The 22,536-nt window shown below is 38.3% G+C and overlaps 1 protein-coding gene across 2 annotated transcripts in view; it reads left to right on the top strand.

Moving 5' to 3' along the window:
- Nucleotides 1–22,536, top strand: part of LOC124364846 — a 69,384-nt gene that overhangs the window by 43,136 nt on the left and 3,712 nt on the right. For both annotated transcript variants that reach the window (XM_046820627.1, XM_046820626.1), the window contains exons 3-7: nt 19,088–19,265; nt 19,371–19,449; nt 20,060–20,123; nt 20,567–20,680; nt 21,731–21,871. In XM_046820627.1, coding sequence (XP_046676583.1) covers nt 19,088–19,265; nt 19,371–19,449; nt 20,060–20,123; nt 20,567–20,680; nt 21,731–21,871 — 576 coding nt within the window. The remainder of the gene's footprint in view (nt 1–19,087; nt 19,266–19,370; nt 19,450–20,059; nt 20,124–20,566; nt 20,681–21,730; nt 21,872–22,536) is intronic.

Below are 22,536 nucleotides of genomic sequence, written 5' to 3'. Positions count from 1 at the left end.
TATCCTCGACTGCAAGGGACAGTGGCTGATGGACGTGAGGTAAAACACATTCTATCCCGCTCGTAGGAGGCTGTAGGACAGCTTCTTGTTAGTCTCGTTACAGGGCACGTCCTTGACCAAAGGTATTAATTTACAGCCTCTTTGGTGCAGCAAATCTCCAGCTTTATGTCGGGTTTGCAGTTTTTTTAGCCGGGTGTTTTTGCGATTTGGCTTTCACTTCAAGTACCAATTCAGTTTTGCCACGGTTCCAAAATTGTACAACGTTCCGACAGAGGGTGCAGTAGGAACAGCAACGGATTATTTGCATGACATTGAGGTAGTCCATGTTGTCGGGACATTGTTTCGGAAACTGTGCCATAGGAAGTGGCCCCAACGAACCATTCTACCAGATTCCGTTGTTTTCATCGCATAGAAAAGTCCACAGAAAGTAGCCTATTTTGGGGTATAACTAAACCACCAACCCACTTTGTTCCGGAGTTCGACCTACTTTAAACAAAATACTGATAATCTGATTTCCATAAATTAAATCAGCTATTGAAATAACACTTTCAGTTTTAAGTGGCTTTTCAAAACTTGATAAATATATTTACCTTTATTATTTTCAAAGGTAACTTCTTTGGTTGGGAATCCTCTGTGATGATGTCAGCGTTTCCAAATAGCAAAACGAATTATATGTTCTGGATAGTCATTCTGTAATTTACGTTTTTGTTTAAATTATCTTAAAGGTTTTCTACTAAAATGTCTATGCCAAAAGAAGATGAATAAACCCTTTGAGACACAGTGCTCAAAGAGCGTCTCTAATTTAGCAAAGTGCAATTAGCGTTTGCCGCTAAATCTACATCACAAAGCCTTCGGGGTTCTCAGGAACGAGGGAACGAGGCGAGCTCTCGAGCTAACGATCCTCGTTTGTGCTTTAGTGACGTCAACTTGCACCCCCTCCTCCAAGTTCCTTGCGGACTGTGAAAGGTAGTTAGTTGTTAGATAACTTACATTAGAAGCCTTCACAGGAACAACAAATTCCCGAGTAAACTGAAATAGACAATACCTAAATAGTCGGTGGTTCGCTGGCGTAAACAGGACAATATTACCGTTAATTGGCTTGTATGGTGAGCCCCCTTTACTCTTCTGGCAGTCTCGTTTATAGAAATATTACAAACGTGTTATTCTCTTTGCGGTAGTCTGAATTAATAGTTTTGGTGATAATAAACCATTAATGTTGATGTAAACTTAAGCGCGTGATGTTAACTATTGTATTGTGTGATTTAGGTGTGTGAATTTTTGAATTTGTTACGTTGTAATTGATATTTTTTTAATGGGTATGTGTTTTTGAACAATACAAAGCTGATTATGTAAGCATAATTTTAACATTATCTCTGTTTTACAAGGTTTGATTTGTTTTTACAGTTTCTATACTGAATTATACTTTTATTTATCGAAAACACTGTGATTTGATTTTTATTTATTCCTGGGAGATAAGATAATTGTATCAAATTAATAGATATTACCACTTAAGTGTTTTGTAAAGTAAAGTGCCTTGATATTAAACGTTCTAAACATAAGTGTAGAATAGTACATACACACATAAAAACTAATTATTATTTTGATCTTATTATGCCTTGTTAGTCAGGATCCTTTTAGACATTATCTGGTTGCCAGCTTTCCTTGTACTTTTATTTAACTTAAAGTGTTATAGTACAGTTGTTACTGCCCTTAGCTTACAGAGGGCTAGAAAAGATCAATTTTTAAGCTAAACATTTAAACATAACAACAAATAAACTGATATTATCATTGCGGAATTTGTATTATAATAGGCGTAATGTTTTACCTTCTTATCTCAAGACAGTAGTTAACGGGGAGGTTTAGGTAGATCTTTCATAACATTCTTTCCTGGCTGGATGTTGGACATTCATTCATGACCGGAAATTCGATATTCTCCACTAGGCCACCATCGCCGACCTTCACCAACCGACAGTCCTCCAGTGAGGCACCTTGTTGTATAACCTTATACGCGAATGGTTACCAACTTCCTAACAACATTATCCCGCCGTTGTCCCGCCGATGTTCTCACCCTTGCCACACGCGGTCACTACAACAATGTGAGGAAGTGCGACGCCGGTTTGACCTCTCCTGGATTCGACCCAAGTCATCCAGTGACCTTAAAACGTCTTTAGATCTTGTTTTTATATCAGCAAGGTTACCTTTTCTTATCAGTGACACCTTCAAGGTCGGGTAACCCGCATTTCTGACTGGTTTCCCCGCCTCCCCTGCCAGCAGCGCCGCTACTAGAGGTTGCGGGAAGGACGTCTGCAGTTGCCGTACGCGTGTTGGGTTTTCACGGTAGGCGGATCACACGCCTGTTTATGACTCATCTTCAGGATCAAGCGGCGGAAAATTAATTCGTATGCGGTAACCTATACTTCATACATTCTCGCTCTGGCTTGTTTTGTATGTGATTAATTAACTAATTGTACAGTTAAAGTAATGTTTAGTAATTCGCTTCAACGGTAGATCGATTAAGGAAATGTAGGTAGAGAACTAATTAGAACGCAAGTTTTTGTTGCGTAGATGGTTTACATACATTTTGGTTTGGTTCAAGGTTTGTTTACATGTACAAAAAACCACTATCTTTCCGTCTTGGCCACTATCGTTCGGGGATATCTTTGTGGTTGATTCCACAACAATTTTGCAATGACGTGCAGTTTGAGTGTGAAATGTCACGTTCGCAATAACTAAACCGAATAAAGAAAGTCAAAATTTAGAAGGATTATTTGCAACCTGTGATCTTTGCTTCTTTTCGAGATTTTTTAATTTAAAATTTATTTTCTGCAGCTTTTAGAAGAATTATGTTTAGCATTAACTTACCCATACAACCTATCGTTTTTTTTCTACATAATATATGAAAAATTAATCCTGTTTTATTTAAAAAAAAATCAAAAATAATAAAATAATAAAAATATGTAAATAAAATTTGAAAAATATTATTCATTCCCTTTACATTAAAAAAAATGTATCTACACGTAATTGGGCGAAAATATTGTTAGAAACATGGTAATTCCACTTAGATCATCATCGTAAAAAATTATCAGTTAATGACATCATTCTTGCAGTAATAGTTTCCACGTATTGGTTCGTTGAAGGGATAGTCTTACATGAAAAAACTCTACAAATGTTACACATGACGGTCTAGTCGTGATGATATTTTGGGAGTTGTTTAGTCAAGATGACTGGTCCACTAATGGGGTCATCTTCTTGTTTGCCGATAAGAGTTGACCGGAAGGAAGAAGTCGCCTTATCGTCCAGCCTCTGATAGCCAGTTTCTTGCCCAATTAAGGGAGGAGTTGTGTTGTTATTACGCCTCATTTGGCGCCTCTAAAACTGCCATAGATCGCGTTTAACAAGCCCTGATCTGACGTAAGTTAAGTGTTGAGATTATGGGATGAGCCAAGGCTTGAACAAGCACATTGCATTTAGTGGTTGCGTAACGTCTTAACGCTATTTTAAATCATAAGGATTCAATTATTCAACCAGTATTTTAAGAATTTGTAATTCAGTAGAATAAAAAACGTTTTTTTCGTTTACCTATCTGTCATTAATTGGCGAACAGAACTCTAATCCCCCAAGTGGTCAGATTATTGTTAGTACGTATTGTTTTCATTTGTAAATACGTATTTATAAAACTTAACAATACTATGACATCAACTTATAAATATATAGTAAAAACACTAATAAATTTTTTGTATCACTGAACAATGGCAAATGTCCGGAAAATCCTGTTTCCTTCACAATCCTTCCATCGTCAAAAACCAAACTTCCAACAAATTAGTAATACTAGTTTGTTTATAAATGTTTTTAACACCGATGATTTTATTTCTGAAGTTGAAATTCAGCGATGATATCATGAACATACTGTATTTGATGTAATTATAAGTCTATATATACTGCAAACCAAAGTCGCCAAAGGAAATCTTAAACTTAACTTAAATAGTGTATTTATACTTATAGTACATCATTCGCCTTTCATGTTAACCATATTTTATGTTTATATATGTACCACAAAACCTGGCAAATATATATACCCAGAATATTTTTCTATCAAGTAGTTGGACAAATTTATTTTACCGGGTGTCTCTTTTGGCGTTAGTTAGCTTTAAAATGCACTCTACCGTCAAGGACCTCTAAAGTCAAGCGCAAGATGACGTGTTTTTAATTAAAACATTTTTACTTGACAAATTTGTTTCTTTCAGTCCTCAAGTGGGTCACGTTTTGTGTTTTCCTACTGAGTAGATTTAATTTCCAGTACATGATGGATGAAGCAGACGTACCATCGTTATTCCATTGTTTAGGCTGATGATCAATCGTCCGAAGACAAACATGTCTTGAGAGATAGATATGTATGATTTTATCGCTAAGATGACCTTTCCTTATGCCCGGTTAAAGGACATTTTCCTTGTTGTCATTTAGTATCGTAGTGATGGAAATCTCATACAATCACGAGTAAAGATAGTTTTGTTCTAAATCTCTTGTTACTAATTTAAAACTGGACGTGGGCATAACCTATTTGCCTTGTAAATTAGGAATTTAATATCACGGTGACAAATGGAAACTAAGCTAATAAACAGTTTTACTTAGTCAGAACCTTTATGTGAAGGTCTGAGGCATGGTGTCGGTGTAAATGTTATAATATATGATATAAAGTCGACCAAAATGTATACTTTGTCTTAAACCATTTTAAAAATCCGAACTCTGAGTTACAACATTTTTAAGCATGTGCCATGCCGATACCCCTGACCTAGTTAGTAAAACGAATTAATTATTATATGATGACGTATATGTTTTAAATACACTATACGAGTATAGTCATTTCGTTGTCAACGAAGGCTTTCAAGACAAACTTATGAAACTACTACGTTAGCCGACATAACTGTCGGGGACCTACTAACTGAATGTCCCCACGTTGTGAAGGCCTTGAAGCTGTGAAGGACAGCTGACAGGCCTACCTGTTTTTTACGCCCCTCAATAAAACAGGCGGCTTTAATTTACCATGGGAACGTGATTGTTTGTCAGCAGCCCTTTTGAGGCGTAAATCTCGGACCTTATCTTGATCACACAGCCAAGGTAGGGTGTGTTGTGTTAGCGGACCGGCTCGGGTGTGTTGCTCTGCGAGAAACGTAATCAAGACGGTGGCGTCGGTCTTGGCTTGGAGAAATATTGAACCGCGGCCGCGGCCTTGGCGATAGGATCACCTTGTTGACAAAAGATAAGCCTGTGTTTTTTCGCCACGGCACCTCTTTCCTCTGGCGATGCCGACGTTGCAACAATCGGGATAAGCAAATCAACTCTACCTTCCAGACAGCTCAGCCTACATGGTTTAGTTGCTTACCCTCATGCTTGCGTTTCTCATCGTAAATTTTAATGTACAACTTGATTTATGTTTACATTTAGATGTACTCACTAACATCCAGTTTTTCAAAGAAACAATACAATGTGTATTCTTCAAAACAAGGTTATAATATTAGTTTGTGAACTATATTAAAAATGAACTGTGTAGAATTTTAAAAGACTGTGTTACAAGCATATATATATATATTCAGTGTGACAGTCTGTTGTTGCTGCTGAATTTCGTATCTTTACACTCTCAGTTGATAACTTACGCTACACTCCGGCCATTATCAAAAGGAGATAAGAAAACAATGGCTGCCTCCAGCGCTTGCACCGCCCGTCGCCATATCGCTCCGTCACAACGTCACGTCGTGTCCAGCATAGACTTATAATTGATGTCGCGATGTTCGTCTTTTGAGGTCTTTGTCCTTTCAGTGGTTGCCGGTGTAGGGCGTCTCAGCCCTTCTGATTTTTGTAGTACTCGTTTAAATATTTTGTATTTTGTTGTTTTTTATATCTGTTTCTAAAAAAACAAGCTAAGTTTATGCGAAATATTCAACTTAGCTAAACATTTGAGGTTATGTTCTATTGTTCAACCTCTTTTTAAGGTTGCAAAAAACGTTCACTCGAAGTGTTGCCAACCTAGGGAATAAATGGAACTGTTTACCCGAAAGGGAATAATCCTTTATTTACGAATCGATACTTGCCAAAAATCACTCTTGCATCGCGATCGTAACAAACTCCCTTCTAGAAACGGAGATAATATAGAAAGTAAAACTCACATCGCCGTTGGGCCGTGTAAGTGTAAACTGTGGAAACCGAGGCGTTTCCGACCCTGTGCCACGTTTTTTGGCGAGTGGAGGTTTTAATAATCGGCTGATTAGAGATGGAGATGTACAATTAGGTAGAAAGCTGGAAGGCTGGAACGTGCTCCACTTGACGCCAAACGAAAGTCAATTTCCTCCGAGAGCGCGCGACATCCGCCGCATTAACTGCTCGCTACGAGGCGATCTGCTGCTCTGATTGTGTTTACAGCTTCCTCAGGAATCCGCCTGGCACTGACAGCAGAGTGACTGACATATATATTGTCACATAAAACAGGTTTAGATCGAATCAACGGGATTGGTTAGTTTGGATCGAATTGCAAAAATATTGTGTCATTATTCTTTACGTCCCCTCTAAGGGAAGTTAAAAGTAAATTTTATACCGAATACAGTAATCGCAATAAATTGTAATGCTTTCAGAACCTTCAGAGGCTTAAATGATGGAAGCTCTCTTAATTTTGTCTATGTATTTATAATCAGCAATGTTCATCACTTCCAGTAATTTCCTAGACTACTAATTACTACGTATCATTGTTGTCTGAATTATTGTTTGGCCAGATTCGTGACAAGTGACATATATGTATCGTAATACTAACATGAAAACTAATTATAACTAACAATGTATAATTATAATTACTGGTAATATTTAATGTTGTATATACACTATATAGTTATAATCACATCCAAAGATTACCTCAGATATAAATAATAAAAATATAAAATTAATATTAATAATATATCATAAATAATAATAATAATATATAATTAATAATATAACATTAATGTTAATACAAATTTCTTTTTCAGTTTGATCCATAAATAAAATATATTATACAAAATTAAACTGCTTTTTTGCCAAATTTATTGTTTGTACACTTCTGTGTATAGACATATAAAGGGTGCAAAAGATGAATTTGGCAAAAGTGATATTTTATTTTTTATATTAGTTTCGTAATCTACTGAGTGGATGTGTAGCACTCACTATATCTACCAACAAACTATCTGTGAATAATGCAACATTACTTTTACTACAGAAATCAAGTGAATCAACTCGAGGTTAAATTTGATGCTGAAGAACAGAATAGTACAAATTAATTTTTGTAAATTATGATTCTTTGACATCAACGCGATGCTAGTGGACTCTGTGTTATCGGACCTAGTCCACTTCTATAGAACGTTTACTGTTGAAAAAGATGCCGATCCCGGGTGTACTTGTTGGATTGTGGGTGAGGGGGAGGGGACGGGGCGGTGTTTAGTGAGGTGACGATGGTCGTCACGCCCGGCCGGACAAGAATGCCCAGGAATCACTGGGCCTTCCGAAGCCACCGTTTAGCGGGCGTCTGTCCACCTGGCAGTGTCCCGGCCCTGCGGGGCTTCAGCGGCAGGTTCGGCGGTCATACAGTCCATTAGGTGCAGGAAACAGCGAATTGTTACAGCTTTGATCGGCCCTGGGGCGGCTTTCACGACTTCCGTCCTCGCATCGCCTATTACAAGCCTCGTCGGGCGATTGAATACTAATCACCTATGCATAGCGGACGTCTCGGTTATTTAATAACAAATTCTTGCCCTGATGGATTGATGGCATTTTGCAACAAAACGAGTTTACTCTTGAGAAACTCGAGATCCTTAGTCAGGGTTCACTCTGATATTTTCCTTACTATATAAATTTGTTGGTCTTCCAAATAATATTACCGTTGTAAACAAAGAAAATAATGATTGAAAACGTAACCCCCTTTTCCATTACTTTGAGTTATTATGTAGAAAATTCAAATGCATAAATTAATAAAACCGACCAAAGTTAGAACTTTGAATGTACTTTTGCTGAATGCGCTTTTACTGTTTAATTTTTTTTATATATTAAATACGGTTTAATTTTAGATGTCAATAATTCAATAATAAGTATTGATAAATGACAATTGATTGGTCCACATACAAGTTTTAACCCACATTATCTTTTAGGCCTACGATTAGTGGTATATCCTCAGTGTTGTATATTCACTGTCTTTAGCCACCACAGCAGTAATAAATCTACAAGCAAAGTAACAATTCATAAAAATCTTGCATGTGTTTTTCTTATGATCTGTTGCGTTTTTGCCAATGGCTCCTGAGGAACAACACGAGATAGTGGATGAGCCAGTCGTGCCGGAAGTGTATCACAGCTCGTCTCGCAATTACCGGAAGTCTGTCAGAAACTGGACTTGACGAACGAGAAGTCGTCCCATCAGCATTCCATCGAAGCTACCAGTATCTTGACGTTCAGATTCAATACAGGGTTCAAAGCAACACATCACGATTGCAGTGAATTACTACTTAAGTCAAGTCAACTTGGCTTATAATTACTTTCATGGATATTTTTTTAGGAAAGGATTTAGGAACATAATTTTGTTCTTATCCTCAAAAATTATACACATTTTTCTGTTTTATGCAACTGAAACGTCCAGTATTAGTTATCCGAAATGATCTGTATTCAGAGCAAGTCTACTGGGGAACAAGGAGATCTAATTCTTGAAGATCACTAACACAAAAATTCTACTTATGTGTGTTAAATGGTTGAAGCCAAATCAGTGAAAGGAGTTACTTAGCTACTCCTACTAGATCGAGCTTGTTTGGTCTGGCTGTATATTGTGGAGCAGAGGCTAATCACTGTGGAATAATCTATATCATGACTAACCACCGGTCTGCTGACATACTGATAGTTGACATAGTTACCTTTTATGTCTCAGTTGTCTGTCACTACTACTCGAGTTTGGAACACTGCAGCAAGCCTATTCAAGTGAGAGACTGATTCACATTTTGTGCCAGAAGATAGATTTGAATCTCCCTGCCAAGCGTTGTGTATTTTAAGTGTATCAAAGGCTTTTACGCAACTAATCTCAAAGTGTCGAACAGAATCACAAACTGATTGCGTGACTTCTACAGAATGAGATCAACCCTAACATTGGTTCTCAGGCCGTGCGCGAGTACTTGCCCTGGGCGCGACAGATGTTCCACCGTCTTGGACGGAAGTTGACCAACTCTTCCGTTCGGCCAGTTCCAGTCGGGTGCTCGGATCCAGGTCCAGATCCAGATTCGAGGGTTGACATCAGTTCCCACGGCGGCCACAGATGTCGACACCGTCCACCTGTTGCCTGCTACACCTCTATTTGTACCCTAATTGTTTCCTCTGCCACGGCCTTGAGAAACATTCCTCTAAAACTGGGCCGCATTGTGGTCGATTCCCACAGGCGGCGCTAATAACAGACCTTGTTGTGCATGTACTGTTAATTAAATAGCCGACAGCCTCGTTTTCCCTGTGTTGTGATAGGACTGCCTGCGTATACACAGACTCGGAGATCTTGGCATCAGCCTCTCTCTGGCGGATTTAAATTTTGTTCGTTTCACAATCCTGGAAGTGTTTATCTCGAGCCTCCATAATATTTCTGGAAGTGTTTTATTAATAGGCGACACCACACCTCGCCTCGTTAGAATTCTTGGCTAGGTTGCTTCCTTATTTTGAATGCGTTCTCATTAAACTATTTTAGACGTTAAGAGGTTTTTGTGTAGATGACATTAGTGCTTCATAAGAAATTTATTAGTTCATTGCCTTCCATTATTTCCTAAACAAATTAAGACCTTATCAAACTCTAAAAAATATCTCTGCCACAATTGAACATATGTTTGTAGACAATGCAACGCTTTAGATCCGAAGATTTAATACATTTACATACGAGACCAATCTAACCACCTGTACTTTATTTACCCTCTGGCCGATTAAAAAAAATAATGGAATAAATACTGAGTGTTTTAGAAGAATTTTGCAAATTTTCAGATATGTAAGGATGATTGTATAACTGTAATTTATGTATTTTTTATCGCCACTTAAATCACGCTTAAAGATAAAAATATAGTTTGGGTTAATCAGCGAATATTCCGAAGATTTTAACCGAACTATAATGAAAGGCTTGTTGTCTTTATGTTCCTTGGTTTAGATGTCAACTTCTGCGAATCCAATCCTCATAGATCTTAAAACAGTTTTCAACTGAAATGAAACTGCCATTGACGTCGTTCCTATATTTTGCTCATTAGGAGTGTTGATAGGAGTGACCCTAGGTCACCCGGATGTTGGGATGACCCACCCGCCACAATACTACCCATTGAAGACTACAGAGGTGGTAGTCAGACCAGAGGCGGCGGACAGAGGTCTGGAGACGACGCTGGAATGTACAGTAATAACTCGAGGAAAGGAGATCGTGTGTGACGATGATGTGTGGTCAGCTTTCTTATCACACAGAAGTCTCTGTTCGCGCTTAACAGACGCTTCTGACGTCATAGACGAAGCTTATTTGTAGCCGGAATGCCTCGTTCTTCTCAGAAATGCTACTGATTAGTAGGCGGTGCCGTTAGCACTTACTACATCCAATAATAGCACACTTCCAGTTTTATTTAAATCTGTAAAGTATCAGTACCCTTTGAAGTGATTCATCATTGGATTTCAAGTAGGCTATAACTGTAATTATCATAGTTATGATCTGGAAAGGTAGTGAAGAAAATAAAGTTTCTGCAACGGAACATCTTATATCATATTATGACTGACATCAGGCAGTGATAATTCAGAGAAAAGAAAAGACGCTTCAAATGTGCGAAAGTTTATAATAGTTATGATCTGGAAAGGTAGTGAAGACAATCAAGTTTTTGTAACGAAACATCTTATATCGTATTATGACAGACATCAGGCAGTGATAATTCAGAGAAAAGGAAAGACGCTTCGATTGTGCGAAAGTTTGTAATAGTTGTGATCTGGAAAGGTAATGAAGACGATACAGTTTTTGTAACGAAACATCTCATATCGTATTATGACAGACATCAGGCAGAGAAAAGGAAAGACGCTTCAAATGTGCAAAAGTTTGTAATAGTTATAATGTGGAAAGGCAATGAGACAAACGCTTTTCTGTAGGAGTGAAATATTTCTCTGTGATTATGACTGACATCAGGCAGGGCTCACTCAGAGAAAAGGAAAGACACTTCAAATGTGCTCACGTAACTGCCACATTTGGTGTTCATTACAGTCCCGGGCTGACACATGGACCCCACGTGTTCTAACTGGACCGCTGGAACAAAGCTTGCATCCGCCAGCAGCCTTCGCGAACTATCCTCATCCTGACCCTCCTTCTCACTCTCGCTCGAGCCTTTGTCTCCTGTCGCCGTGTCTCCTGCAATTATCGCCTCGGGCCTGTCAGCCATGTGATTAGCCCAGATATATCACCCTCCGACTGCACATGTCCCTTGAGACACCCTCAAGGGCATTTGAAGCTGGAGCGTTTTAGGATCACGCTCAAGTGTTAGACTGATATTTAATCATTTTAACAGTTTTATGTAGAACTGTCTCCATGTCCGTGAAGGACTGATACCACAGAGAACAGTGTGTACAACAGGGAATATTTCTCAATGACAACATTTTGCAACTACCCTTCTTCCGTAGATTTAATGATCCCTGTTTTCACTGTGCGCAAGTCCAGTTTCCATGCGTCAGTCCCATGCAATAATGGCACAGTTCACAAGTGTGGTCACAGCGCAGGCAGGTTCGCACTGAGACAATAACAACCGACTTCGCTCATTTGCTCCCTCACATTCCCATGTTCCTATTCCGTCCCACTTTCCCTGCTTGGGAACTTGTCTGCGAAGATAACTATAGTTTGCTCGCTCACTAACAAACCTTTCTGGAGTCTTCCTTTGTAAAATTGCCAAGCAATTTTGTGCGAAACTACGAGTTTTTCTACAGTGCTGTTGAAATATAATCAGTAATCTTCATTACATGTCTCTATCGGCGTTCTCTTGTAACCTGAGGAAGGAGAACGAGCCAAGTCAAGCCTGGTTGGGTCAGGGATGAACCAATTTATTTGTGATCACCCAATCGTGGCGGTGTGGAAGGGTTAAACACCCCACTCAGATTTCAGGGGTAGATTTCTGTAGTCTCGGTTGTCCGATTTGTTTAGAGAGCCGCGTCGGGAACAAAAGCGGAACTATTAGTACACCCTGCCGCACACCATTAGCTGTCAGCCGCCGACAACACGTTCACACCGCTCCCTGAGTTTGACAGATGCATTATTGAAAGAAAAACACGGATTATCTATGTTTATCTCCGGCTCAAAGGTTGGGCAAATAGTTCCAACCTACACCTACAGTTAAGGTTTTGAAATAGTTTATATATTTCCGGCAACGTTTGAACATGAATAGACGGCATGATCTATAGATCTGTTTCTATGATTTTCTTCTTAATCATGGCATTTTCTTTTCTATTAAGTATTCCTACGAAATCTAAATCATTGCTAAGATTAAAATAGTATCGCGTTTAACTTCTTTGGCTACCTTTCTATATATTAACAGTCACAATTCTTCGTCACGTACTCCATATATTATCCAAGTAGAGAAGACGACTGATCCGTTAACTCGTCTTTTCCAAAAGGTCGCCTAATCTTCAAACCGCCTTTGATAACTTAACAGAATGTATGGGAACGTACAATGCCTAAAACGAAGGAAGTAAATATGAAAATATTGCGTTACTTGTCCTAAGTATTGTATTTAAAAATCCATTTATAATTTATCAACGAAAGACAAGATAGCATATATTCATTATTGCAATCGTTTTACGCTAATATAACAACAATTAATAAAGAAACCCAAAAACAGTTCGAGACTTTCTTTGCAAAAAGTAAGAAAATGGCGGTTATGAATCAAAACCAAGTATGACAAGCGTGACGATAAAATTCATAATTCTCGTGAAGCCTGTGTCCAAAGCGCGGCCGCCTGCGGTGAGATATTGTTTACGATGCCATGCAAATGCAACAGCTGTTGCGGTCGTCGGGATTAGCCGGGTGGACTGTCACAGCAGTACGTCACAACAACAGCTGTCCACCTCGCCTCACAGCTGTTAATCTGATCAGCTGATACGCGTGCGCACACCGCCACTACCGCCGCCACCACAGATCATGAGCACTTCCACTGCCATCTGGTGTGGCATCCTGTTCTTCGTCGTCGGGGGATTTAATGCGAACGGTACTATAAGAACCGCTCCAGTCGTCTTTTTGATTTATTAACAAAAACACATTCAAAACTTGATTTTGGCCGCAAAGAATTACTTATTCGTGCATTTAGGCACATTTTGTAGTGTAAACCAAGCTTTCGCGTTTATTGCAAAGCCTGTGTGAGAATAACGTTATCAAAGCAGTGTTTCCCGCTGAACAACTGTTGGTTTTTTGGTATTATACGAAGGCCACTCTGACCCTATATACTGCTTACTATTATGCGATATAAGTAGGTACGTACGTGTTACAAATAAAAACAGTTAACCTTTATCCTAGAAGTACGAGGTGGCCAGATCGTTCAACACGATCTAATGGGAAAAATACCGATTAGAAATGCCCCTGAACGTCAATGCTGGTTTCGGTGGCCGCATTACTGGCGAAAGAAGAAAAACATCCCTCGAGATAGTACCTAAAGTCAAGGTCAGATCACGTGAGCACTCGTAAAAGTTGACATTTACGTTGATACTACTAGTAACATATTTATGGCAACCTAATCTAAACCTACTTTTATCGCGTAATAACAAGTACAATACCAAAGTACCAAATTTTTAATTAATTTAAATTTGTTATGTAATGAATGATATGTTATGCAATTGGTTGAAATGAATGTTTAATAACGATTTACATAAGTATTCCTCGAAAGCTCCGCAAGCCGGATCATTCATAACTCCCCCGAAGACACGTTGTATATAATCAAGGCACGGTTTACAATGCCGGTCCGTCGTGTCGTACGCGGGGATATCTCCAAACAAAGCCTGTTTGTTCAACACATCGGCATCCTCAGTAGTGGAAAACATCGCTTAAAACAAAACAAACAATAATGCGTGTTTCCTGCGCCCACCGGAAGGAGGAAACCCGAGTGTTCAATGGACCCGGGGGCACGTGTGCCGGAGTGTGCCCTAAGGCATGGCTGCTCACAGCTGTTTCCGTCCCGTATCCTTCTGTCCTTTGACAGTCGGCGTGTAACACGGTGGTGTCGCTGTCGTCTGCGTCGGGCGCCCTTTAATTAATCCAATATTGCCGTCCAAACTACTTTAATTGCCATCGTAAAAATGAGCTTTGAACACGATCTGGCTTGTTTATTTGACGCCTTTTCCAGTTATTACATAGTCCAGGAATCTAAACAGTTCTGAGACGTTAGGATACAGGAGATATGTGACATACTGCTAAGAAACCCGTTTCCCCTAGAAATTAAAATAAAGCTGTGTATATCAAGCAGCTGCAATTCAAAATAATTGTGTTGTGTTTCATATTTTGGTTATAAGTTATGATTTCCTTACAAATATATGGACTTGAATAAGAAATCTTAAAGCAGTTATGAAGAAAATCACATCGGAAACGAAACGTTTTTGCGAGTTGATGCTTATATAACCCAGTGCAAAATCTTTACACTGAGAGTCTGAATATCATGGATAACGGTCTTAAAATTATTGATACACGTTTTGCCTAGAGAGGGTTAGAGTCGCTTAGCAGGAATTTGGCTTGGGCCATTTGAACTTCAGAGCAATTGATTGGTGTGCTGGCAAGCTTGCTGAGTTAACGTGTTTTTGTTTAACGTTATTCATAATACTTTGCATTTAATTAAGAAACAAAACGCATATCATACGCATAGCAAAAAAATAACGCACTGATCGGTAACAATTATAGCTAATAGCGACCTTCTCCAACGTGTCAGCCAGCTACTCCATTTGGCTATTGACCTCAACCTGGGTACTGACTCAATTTTGACAGTCGTTCGCTGCTCAAAATAATTTTGTATAAACAAACCTTTTTAAAGTTCTCTTAATCGATAAATATATTAAGGTTTTACAAGGCTTTGTATAATATTGGGCATAATGCAATGGAAAATCACGGGTTTCATTTAATTCGCCGGGAAATTTTATATTCGTAATATTACTACCCTACAAACTAGTTTGTGACCTCGACTAGTAGAAGAAATAACAGCTTACAGAACAACCAAACAAAAATATTGCATATTACTGGCGTCAGTAACAGCCATCATACTTGGTTCCTCGGTGACCTACTTAGCTATATCTGGAAACTCTGAGAACCTAGCGACATTCTGGAGTGTGCACAACGGTCAGCGAGCACGCGCCGAGATAACATGGCAAGACAAGGCGAGGTCTGTTGTCCGAGGTGTGGTGACAGGTCTTAGGTGTTCGCGGAACTCTCGGCTCTGTCTGAGTCATTGCCCTATTGGACTAATACAGACAAGGTACTACGAAGAATGTCAGCTACCGGCCTTGTCTCCAGCCAACTGTTACGGTTTATCGTTAGTCACCTTGTCGTTTCCGCGATCTTCTGGTTAAGGGTCAGTTTTGGAGAAATAGAACGCTGACCGACAAGGGAAACCTCTTCCTAAAGTGACTCTAGTCATATTTGTGCCTTTCACCACCTCAGGCAAGAAGTCCGGAGGTTTACTGTTGATCCTGGAATAGAATACTCTTGACGAGCTTGTCATTATTGGAATCTTATACCGGTGACAACATTGCCACTTTACCTCCTTACTGTTTGGTTTCTGAGTATCAGTTGGATTTTGAACTAAGGTATGCTGAGTTTCAGCTGAAATATCATCCAAGAACAATATTCCTGCTCACGACAAACCACAAACTGTGAGAAGTATGCCAACAGCTCAAGTGGATTATATTTCACATTGCACCTGCTCGGTGGTGTTCTGTTGCGCTTACGTCAGTGATGACCGCGTAATTTATGTCGCGTGATGACTCATCACGTTGTCGGCAAGAAAACACGAATTTGATCGGTTACAAGTGATTACCACTTATTGCATTCAAAAAACATTGTAATATAACAATTATTGACTATAAACATTTTATCATTTCAAATTGGGAAATTTTTATCATTTATGCTTCAAAGTTTCAATTTTATTGTCCATAATTGTTTAGTTTTATCACGTTTCAGACATGAAATTAGAAGGATTGCATTGCGTGACATGCATAATAGTATTCACACATGTAAACTGTCTTTAAAAAGTGAACATCGAATAGATTTCGTAACAGGGTCGTTGAGCAAGAATGTTTCGCTTTTGGATAAAGAAAGTGGTTGAAATATTTAGTGACGCTTCTGTAAGGTCGGCTTCTGAAGATGAGTTTTTCTATTGACGGACGTTCCCACGGCATAAGTAAGATGGAGAGTGGACGGTCCAGAGGCGGTGTGGCCGCGGCGAAACGCGTGTTAACGCGTTGGTCACGGGGCGTGAACATTCCACAGTGATAGTGATAACATATCTGTGACTGACACTTGCACTAGTGGCATTCCGCGCTCCCGTTTCACTCAGTGGTCACTTTTTGCAATCGACAAGTTTACTGCGCATGCGCACTGGCCTGGACTGGACACATGTCGAGTCTGCTGTGTGCCGCGCATCGCCGCAGTACCGTACTGCGCAACAGTAAACATGCGCGTAGTTTCACGTGTCAGAGATCGAGTTTAAACTAGACTTCTGTTCCATGAACCTTCCAGTGTCTGGTCACAATGTGAAGTATAACACATTATACCTGTTTATCAGTACTGAGATTACTTATTGTAAATTTTCAATTACACCTTTGAACACAACTACACATTGTTATTGTGTTTTCTTACATTTATTTTTTACACGATGGTACTTATGTTCGTAAAAAACTATACACCACCAACGTTCTATTCTCCTCCTCTCTGGTCAATTTCCTCATTATACATAAACCCTTGATTATATATAGATAGACAGAAGGATCTATAATCAAGGACATAACTAACATGAGGTTCAAGAACAACCAATGCGGTGTTTAGTAAGTTAATTATCAGTTTCGAAAAAGAGGGACGTTGTATGTAATATTAAAACCATATGTATATTTGCATTTATGTTAAGATTATTTGATAAATAAATCTATATACATGTATTTGCCCCTCAAAATCTAGTTTACAGTATTAGCATTTCCAGACTTGCGGAATAAATTTAAATTCTATTTTGAGTTTAAAAGGGCCATAATAGAGATACGACAAACAGACAAAACTGTTGATTCAGTCCTGCAACTTTATCTCCGCATCGAAGTGTTCTGCATTAACCACCGCATTTCTCAACACATATTTTAACACGGCCCAATCAATCGGATAGAAGTGAGTGAAAATTCATATAAGATCGATAATCTGCCGACGATAGTAATTCTAATGGAGAGCGAAGTTTTGACATGCCTGTACGGACTGAGCAGTAGCGAACGAAGCGTGAAGGAATCAAACGATAAGGAGTACAACGCCCCGTGAGGACGAGTCGCTGAGGTCTCGTACTGTCGCTAATGTCGCATTGATTCACCCATGTCTCGTACTTGTTCCCTGCCTCATGGGTTCAACCTCCGATGTAATCTAGACAGTAACTACTATTACTTGTGTAGGATGTCGAACATTAATATTTGTTTGTTGGAACAAGTCGAATTTTCTAAAATTGCCTTCTATTTGAAGGGCCTTATTGTGTTTTAACTCAGTAAGTAGATATATGTTATATTAGTAAAGTATTTATTTCATTAAGAAATATCGGTTTTGTCCTTTACACAACGATAGTGTCAAACCGTTGTTTTTTTTCTTTTTTTTCTTTTTTTTTTTTTTTAAATTACGATAATTAGTTAAAGATTGACAGTACAAAGTCAGATCGGTTTTCGTTCCACAAGAGACAGCGGTATTGGTCGGGCAGTTCACTCGTTCTTCGACCTTTTCAGCAAATTTCCGCTTCCTGCCCACTGCTGTCCCCGACTCTCGGATGGACATCGATCTTTTTCAACAACTCTTCCCGCTGCGGCAGTTTGCTCCGAAAGAAACCAATTCGTTTCCGCAGGATGTAACAAAGAAACGGTCATGTGACTTCTTTTACATGGCCTATTACAAACTTTGCTTTATTAACAACTTGATTTCTTGGTAAAGCATCTATTTTCAGACCTGCTACTAAAATATATCATTACGCAGAAAATAAATTATTTTAAATGACTTCGATTAGTACGGTGATGCAAAATTGACTAATTAAAACACTCTTCTCATGTAATAAAAGATAGAACAAACAACTTCATAGCATTTATTGCTCATATCGACTCCTCACAGTAATTATATTGTATTGGTTGGAACCTTGGGCCTGTTTCTTCAGGGGCTTATCTAAAATATTCTTTGGAGGAGGTGGGGTAACAGTGAACAACTTTTATAATCGCTATTGTATGTTAGGTTTCATCACGGGTAAAAGCAAAATACACATTGACAAACGGTGTTTACAATTAACGATATAGAGGAAGTTTCTCTCCCCGTCCAACATATAACCGCAGGTGCCTACCCATGGTTTTGTGGTAATTAAGTCAGCAACACAATCGAGGAGGAAAGTGTTGCCGCAGCACAGCTGGGAACAGAAACACCGCTCTGCGGCGTGGCGCGTGCATGTTAAGTTAGTTAAAACAGCGTTAAACACTATGATCAGGCGTAACAATAGGCCATTGTGTGACCGGCGGCGTAGACTGGGCTATAGTGAGTAATGGACTAGTGAAGGCCGTGGAGACATCATCTGGTCTGCTTTGTTTGGGTCTAGTAATGGAACTACCATCTCTGTGGGCAGTAGTTGGAACTGATCTTAAAGTCAAGAAAATCAGAATGGTCTTCAGGGCACATCACTATTGTAGTTCTTTCATTGTTCGGTTGGCATAGAAAGTAGCCTGGTAGCTGCCAGGGGCTGCAGACAATTTGTCATAAAGTGGTCTCAAATTTCTCTTCAACAGGTCTCGCTAGACACTGTAACCCTAACCTTTTCTACTTTGCCATTGAAGTCTCAGCCTGTCAGTTCAGTAACTTGTTCTGTTACAGACAACAATCAAGGTGTATGCGAGGTGCTTGAGGGCTGACATTGAGTACAAGACTCTGAGCATTACCTTCCAGACAACGTGCCGTGAAGTGGTCCAGTCTCTCCTCAACAAGTATCGCATGCGGCACCGTGACCCTAACCTCTTCTACCTCACCATGGAAGTCACAGTCAGGAAAGCAGGTACAAAACTCATAAATTCTTTCTGCCATCCATTTTGCTAAGTTGAAATAAATCATTTCAAAACTATTTTATGATATTTTTTTAATACTCTCTTACTATTTGCAGGAGTAAGGACAGTGCTGGTGCTCGATGAAGAGGCCAGGCCTGCAGCTTTACAGTCTTGCCAGCCTAGAGGAGATTCCAGGTAAAACTCTATGGAAATCATAAAAAGTACTGTAATACAGTGTGATATGCTGCAATCATCACTATGTTTAGTTTATTTGACATTATTGATAATCTTTAATTCAACCAGAACGATACTTGTAAGAAAAATAATTGGACAAGATTTATGTGTCTAAAACCAATACATGGTATTTTTTAACCTACCTTTTAAAATTTATTTTTTAACAATAAAATTACCAATTGTTCATAAAGTAACTGTATTTTTTTACTTTGATCCAATTATTTTTCATCAATATGTATATGTGTATCTAATGATGTAGTGAATGCCGAAGTAACCTTTAACCTTTAATCTATCAGTTGTGTAAAATATGACTAAATAATATATTCCACAGTTAATTTACAAACTCATCTGTAGTAAAGGAAAATTTAGAACTCAATATTTGCTTTAACTTTAGTTAGTTTTATTACCAATCAATTCTTAAAATTACTGTTTCAGACACCCACTTATTATTAAAACTGTTGAGACATATTTGGGCAAAACAGTGATTTTTACAATAAATAAAATGAATGTATCATTCTAATGTTTTTTATTAATTGTCCTTTTGGTTATTAAACTTTTTATGTTTTCACAGATTTGCTCTGCAAACTCGACGAGGAGGGCTTGTCAAAATTTACGACAGCGTCTTGATGCCTGGAGTGAGTATTCTAATGTTTTTGTTATATTTTTACTTTTAAATAAGTTTTTTTAACAACAAAGACATCTGGGTGCCAGGTGGTTATGAGATGCTACTCTGTAACTGACTCTTCTGTAGCCTTCACACGTACTACCCTGGCATCCAGAGGGTTTACTGTTCTATAGCATGCCAGACATTGTCATATAACATTGTTTACTCACATAATTACACCAGTGTGTGTTAATAAACGCATGACAATTAATTATTTCCGTTACTGCCATTAAACACTTGTTTTTATTCATTATCCTTGTATTAAAACAGACTAAAATTTACAAAATTGTAATGGAAATATTAAATACAGTGTACAAAGTCGGTTTTTTAAATTTCTATTTTGTTTTAGTAGTTACCTATCTTAATTATGTATGTAAATGACTCCTAGCATAATTTCTATTGATCCTGTTTCAGTCTCAATACAAGTCGCTGCTGATTTCTTGCCGCACGACCGTCGATGAACTTATCCAGATCCTCCTGAACTGTTACAACAGCAAGGACAGAGTGGAACAGTTCTCCCTCTACGAGGTCAGTAATTCCTACAACTATATTTTTCAAACACTATAGTTGCTTCAAAAGTATTCAATCGCACTCGACAACACACTCACTAACTTTAAAAGTGAAACAGCACGTATTAATATGGAAGCATTATACAGCAGAGTTGAATCTTCATCTCCTCCACCTTGTGAGAAGTGGGTAGAAATTCTCTTGTTGTGGAATTACAATTTACATATAATTTTAACCTTTACCACATAATTAAGGGGGAGGGATGAGTATGATAAAACCCCCCAAGAGCCCTAAAAATAAATATTCATATAACAACATTCGAACTTGTATAAAATGCAGGAGTTAAATGTTTTACCTTGAATTAGACCTATCTAATTAATAAGAATTTAAGCGTATATTCAGATTTATTTCATGCTACCTAATGTGGTTTGTTCAGGTTCATCACCCAAAGCCTGGCCCTAGTTACGCTTCTGGTAGAGTTACTCAATTTCTCACATTACATTGACACTAGAGTTCAAAGGATTACTGATTTTTGATAGAACTAAAACAAAGAATATGTGAAAATATAATTGGGAAAAATAGGTTTGACTAAACTGTAGTGTTTAATGCCAGATACTACACGAAGATGTGTACTTTGTACTTATAGTTCTCAAAACATTGGATTTTAAATATTAGATTTTTGTTAGTGAGAACTATAAAAGACGTTTTTCATTTTGTATTTTCCTGCACAAATTATTTTCAAATCTCTAAATTTATTATAATTGTTATAAAATATGCTGTTGGAAAGAATACAAACATAATAAAAATTGACTTATTTCTTATTACAGTTGTAGCTAATATTCAGTTTGGATGTATCTAAGATAATTCCATATCAGTTTTAAACACTAACATCCAATTAGTGTCCCACCAGTTCATCATTTTAATCTACAACTCAGTAAATTGGGTTAGCTCCACACCATTTCAGTTGTAGTACTTCCTTATAATAAAAGTCGTCTGTTAGTTCTAGATCAATACTTACCTATATTAATGATTTAAAATTCATTGTTGTGATGTTGGATGTTGACTGTGTAGGTCTGCAAGAGCCAGGAGTCCCAGCGCAAGCTCCATCCCGACGACAGGCCACTGGAGGTGCAACAACGCTGGCTGCCTTCTCACGAGTACCATTTCCTTATCCGACGCAATGTTGACTACAAGAGTCGCTCCAGAACCAAGGTGTGTTGCTGCAAAAGTCAAAATTTCATTTGATCTGTTCATCACTAATAGTCAGTGGTTCAAAACAGGCTGTTTTTCAGCCATGGATCAAATATAACTACAGGATCACGTTTTGAAGTCAACACAATATAATAGTGACTCCCCTGTAAATTTAATCTTATTATGATGAAAATAACAAACTAAACAAGTGCAGAGTTATTAAAATCCTGATATATAAAAATATAAAAGACATGATAGCTGAAAAAATAGACTTAGTTATGGTTAGGCCCACAGATTCTGCTTTTTTGGTGTACTCAAAATTTTGAGAAGATGCTCCTTCAAAATTGAGCCCTCCCTGCAACATTTCCAAATAACAACTCTTTGCCTTCGTGATCACTTGGAACATAAATTAAGAATGAGATTTTTTATTTAGTTTCCACACACACAAAATTTGAGTATTTCTTTTGACTGGTGCACTTTTTACCAGTACCTACCACCTCATACTATACCATACCAACTCTTTTACTGTGGACAAAATGTTAAGTTCATTTAATCTTAGCGTAACTTATGGACAAAAAGGGAAGAGCCTATCTTTGTGCATTAAGACATGTGCTTCTTTTTGGCTAATCATGTTTAAATTCAGTTTTAGATTGGCATGGTTTCAATTACTTGAACTAACCATTGTT

This window comes from Homalodisca vitripennis, chromosome 6, assembly GCF_021130785.1.
Source record: "Homalodisca vitripennis isolate AUS2020 chromosome 6, UT_GWSS_2.1, whole genome shotgun sequence".
NCBI lineage: Eukaryota > Metazoa > Arthropoda > Insecta > Hemiptera > Cicadellidae > Homalodisca > Homalodisca vitripennis.
Note: the sequence above shows the minus strand (reverse complement) of the source record. Positions and strands in the feature narration are given on the sequence as shown.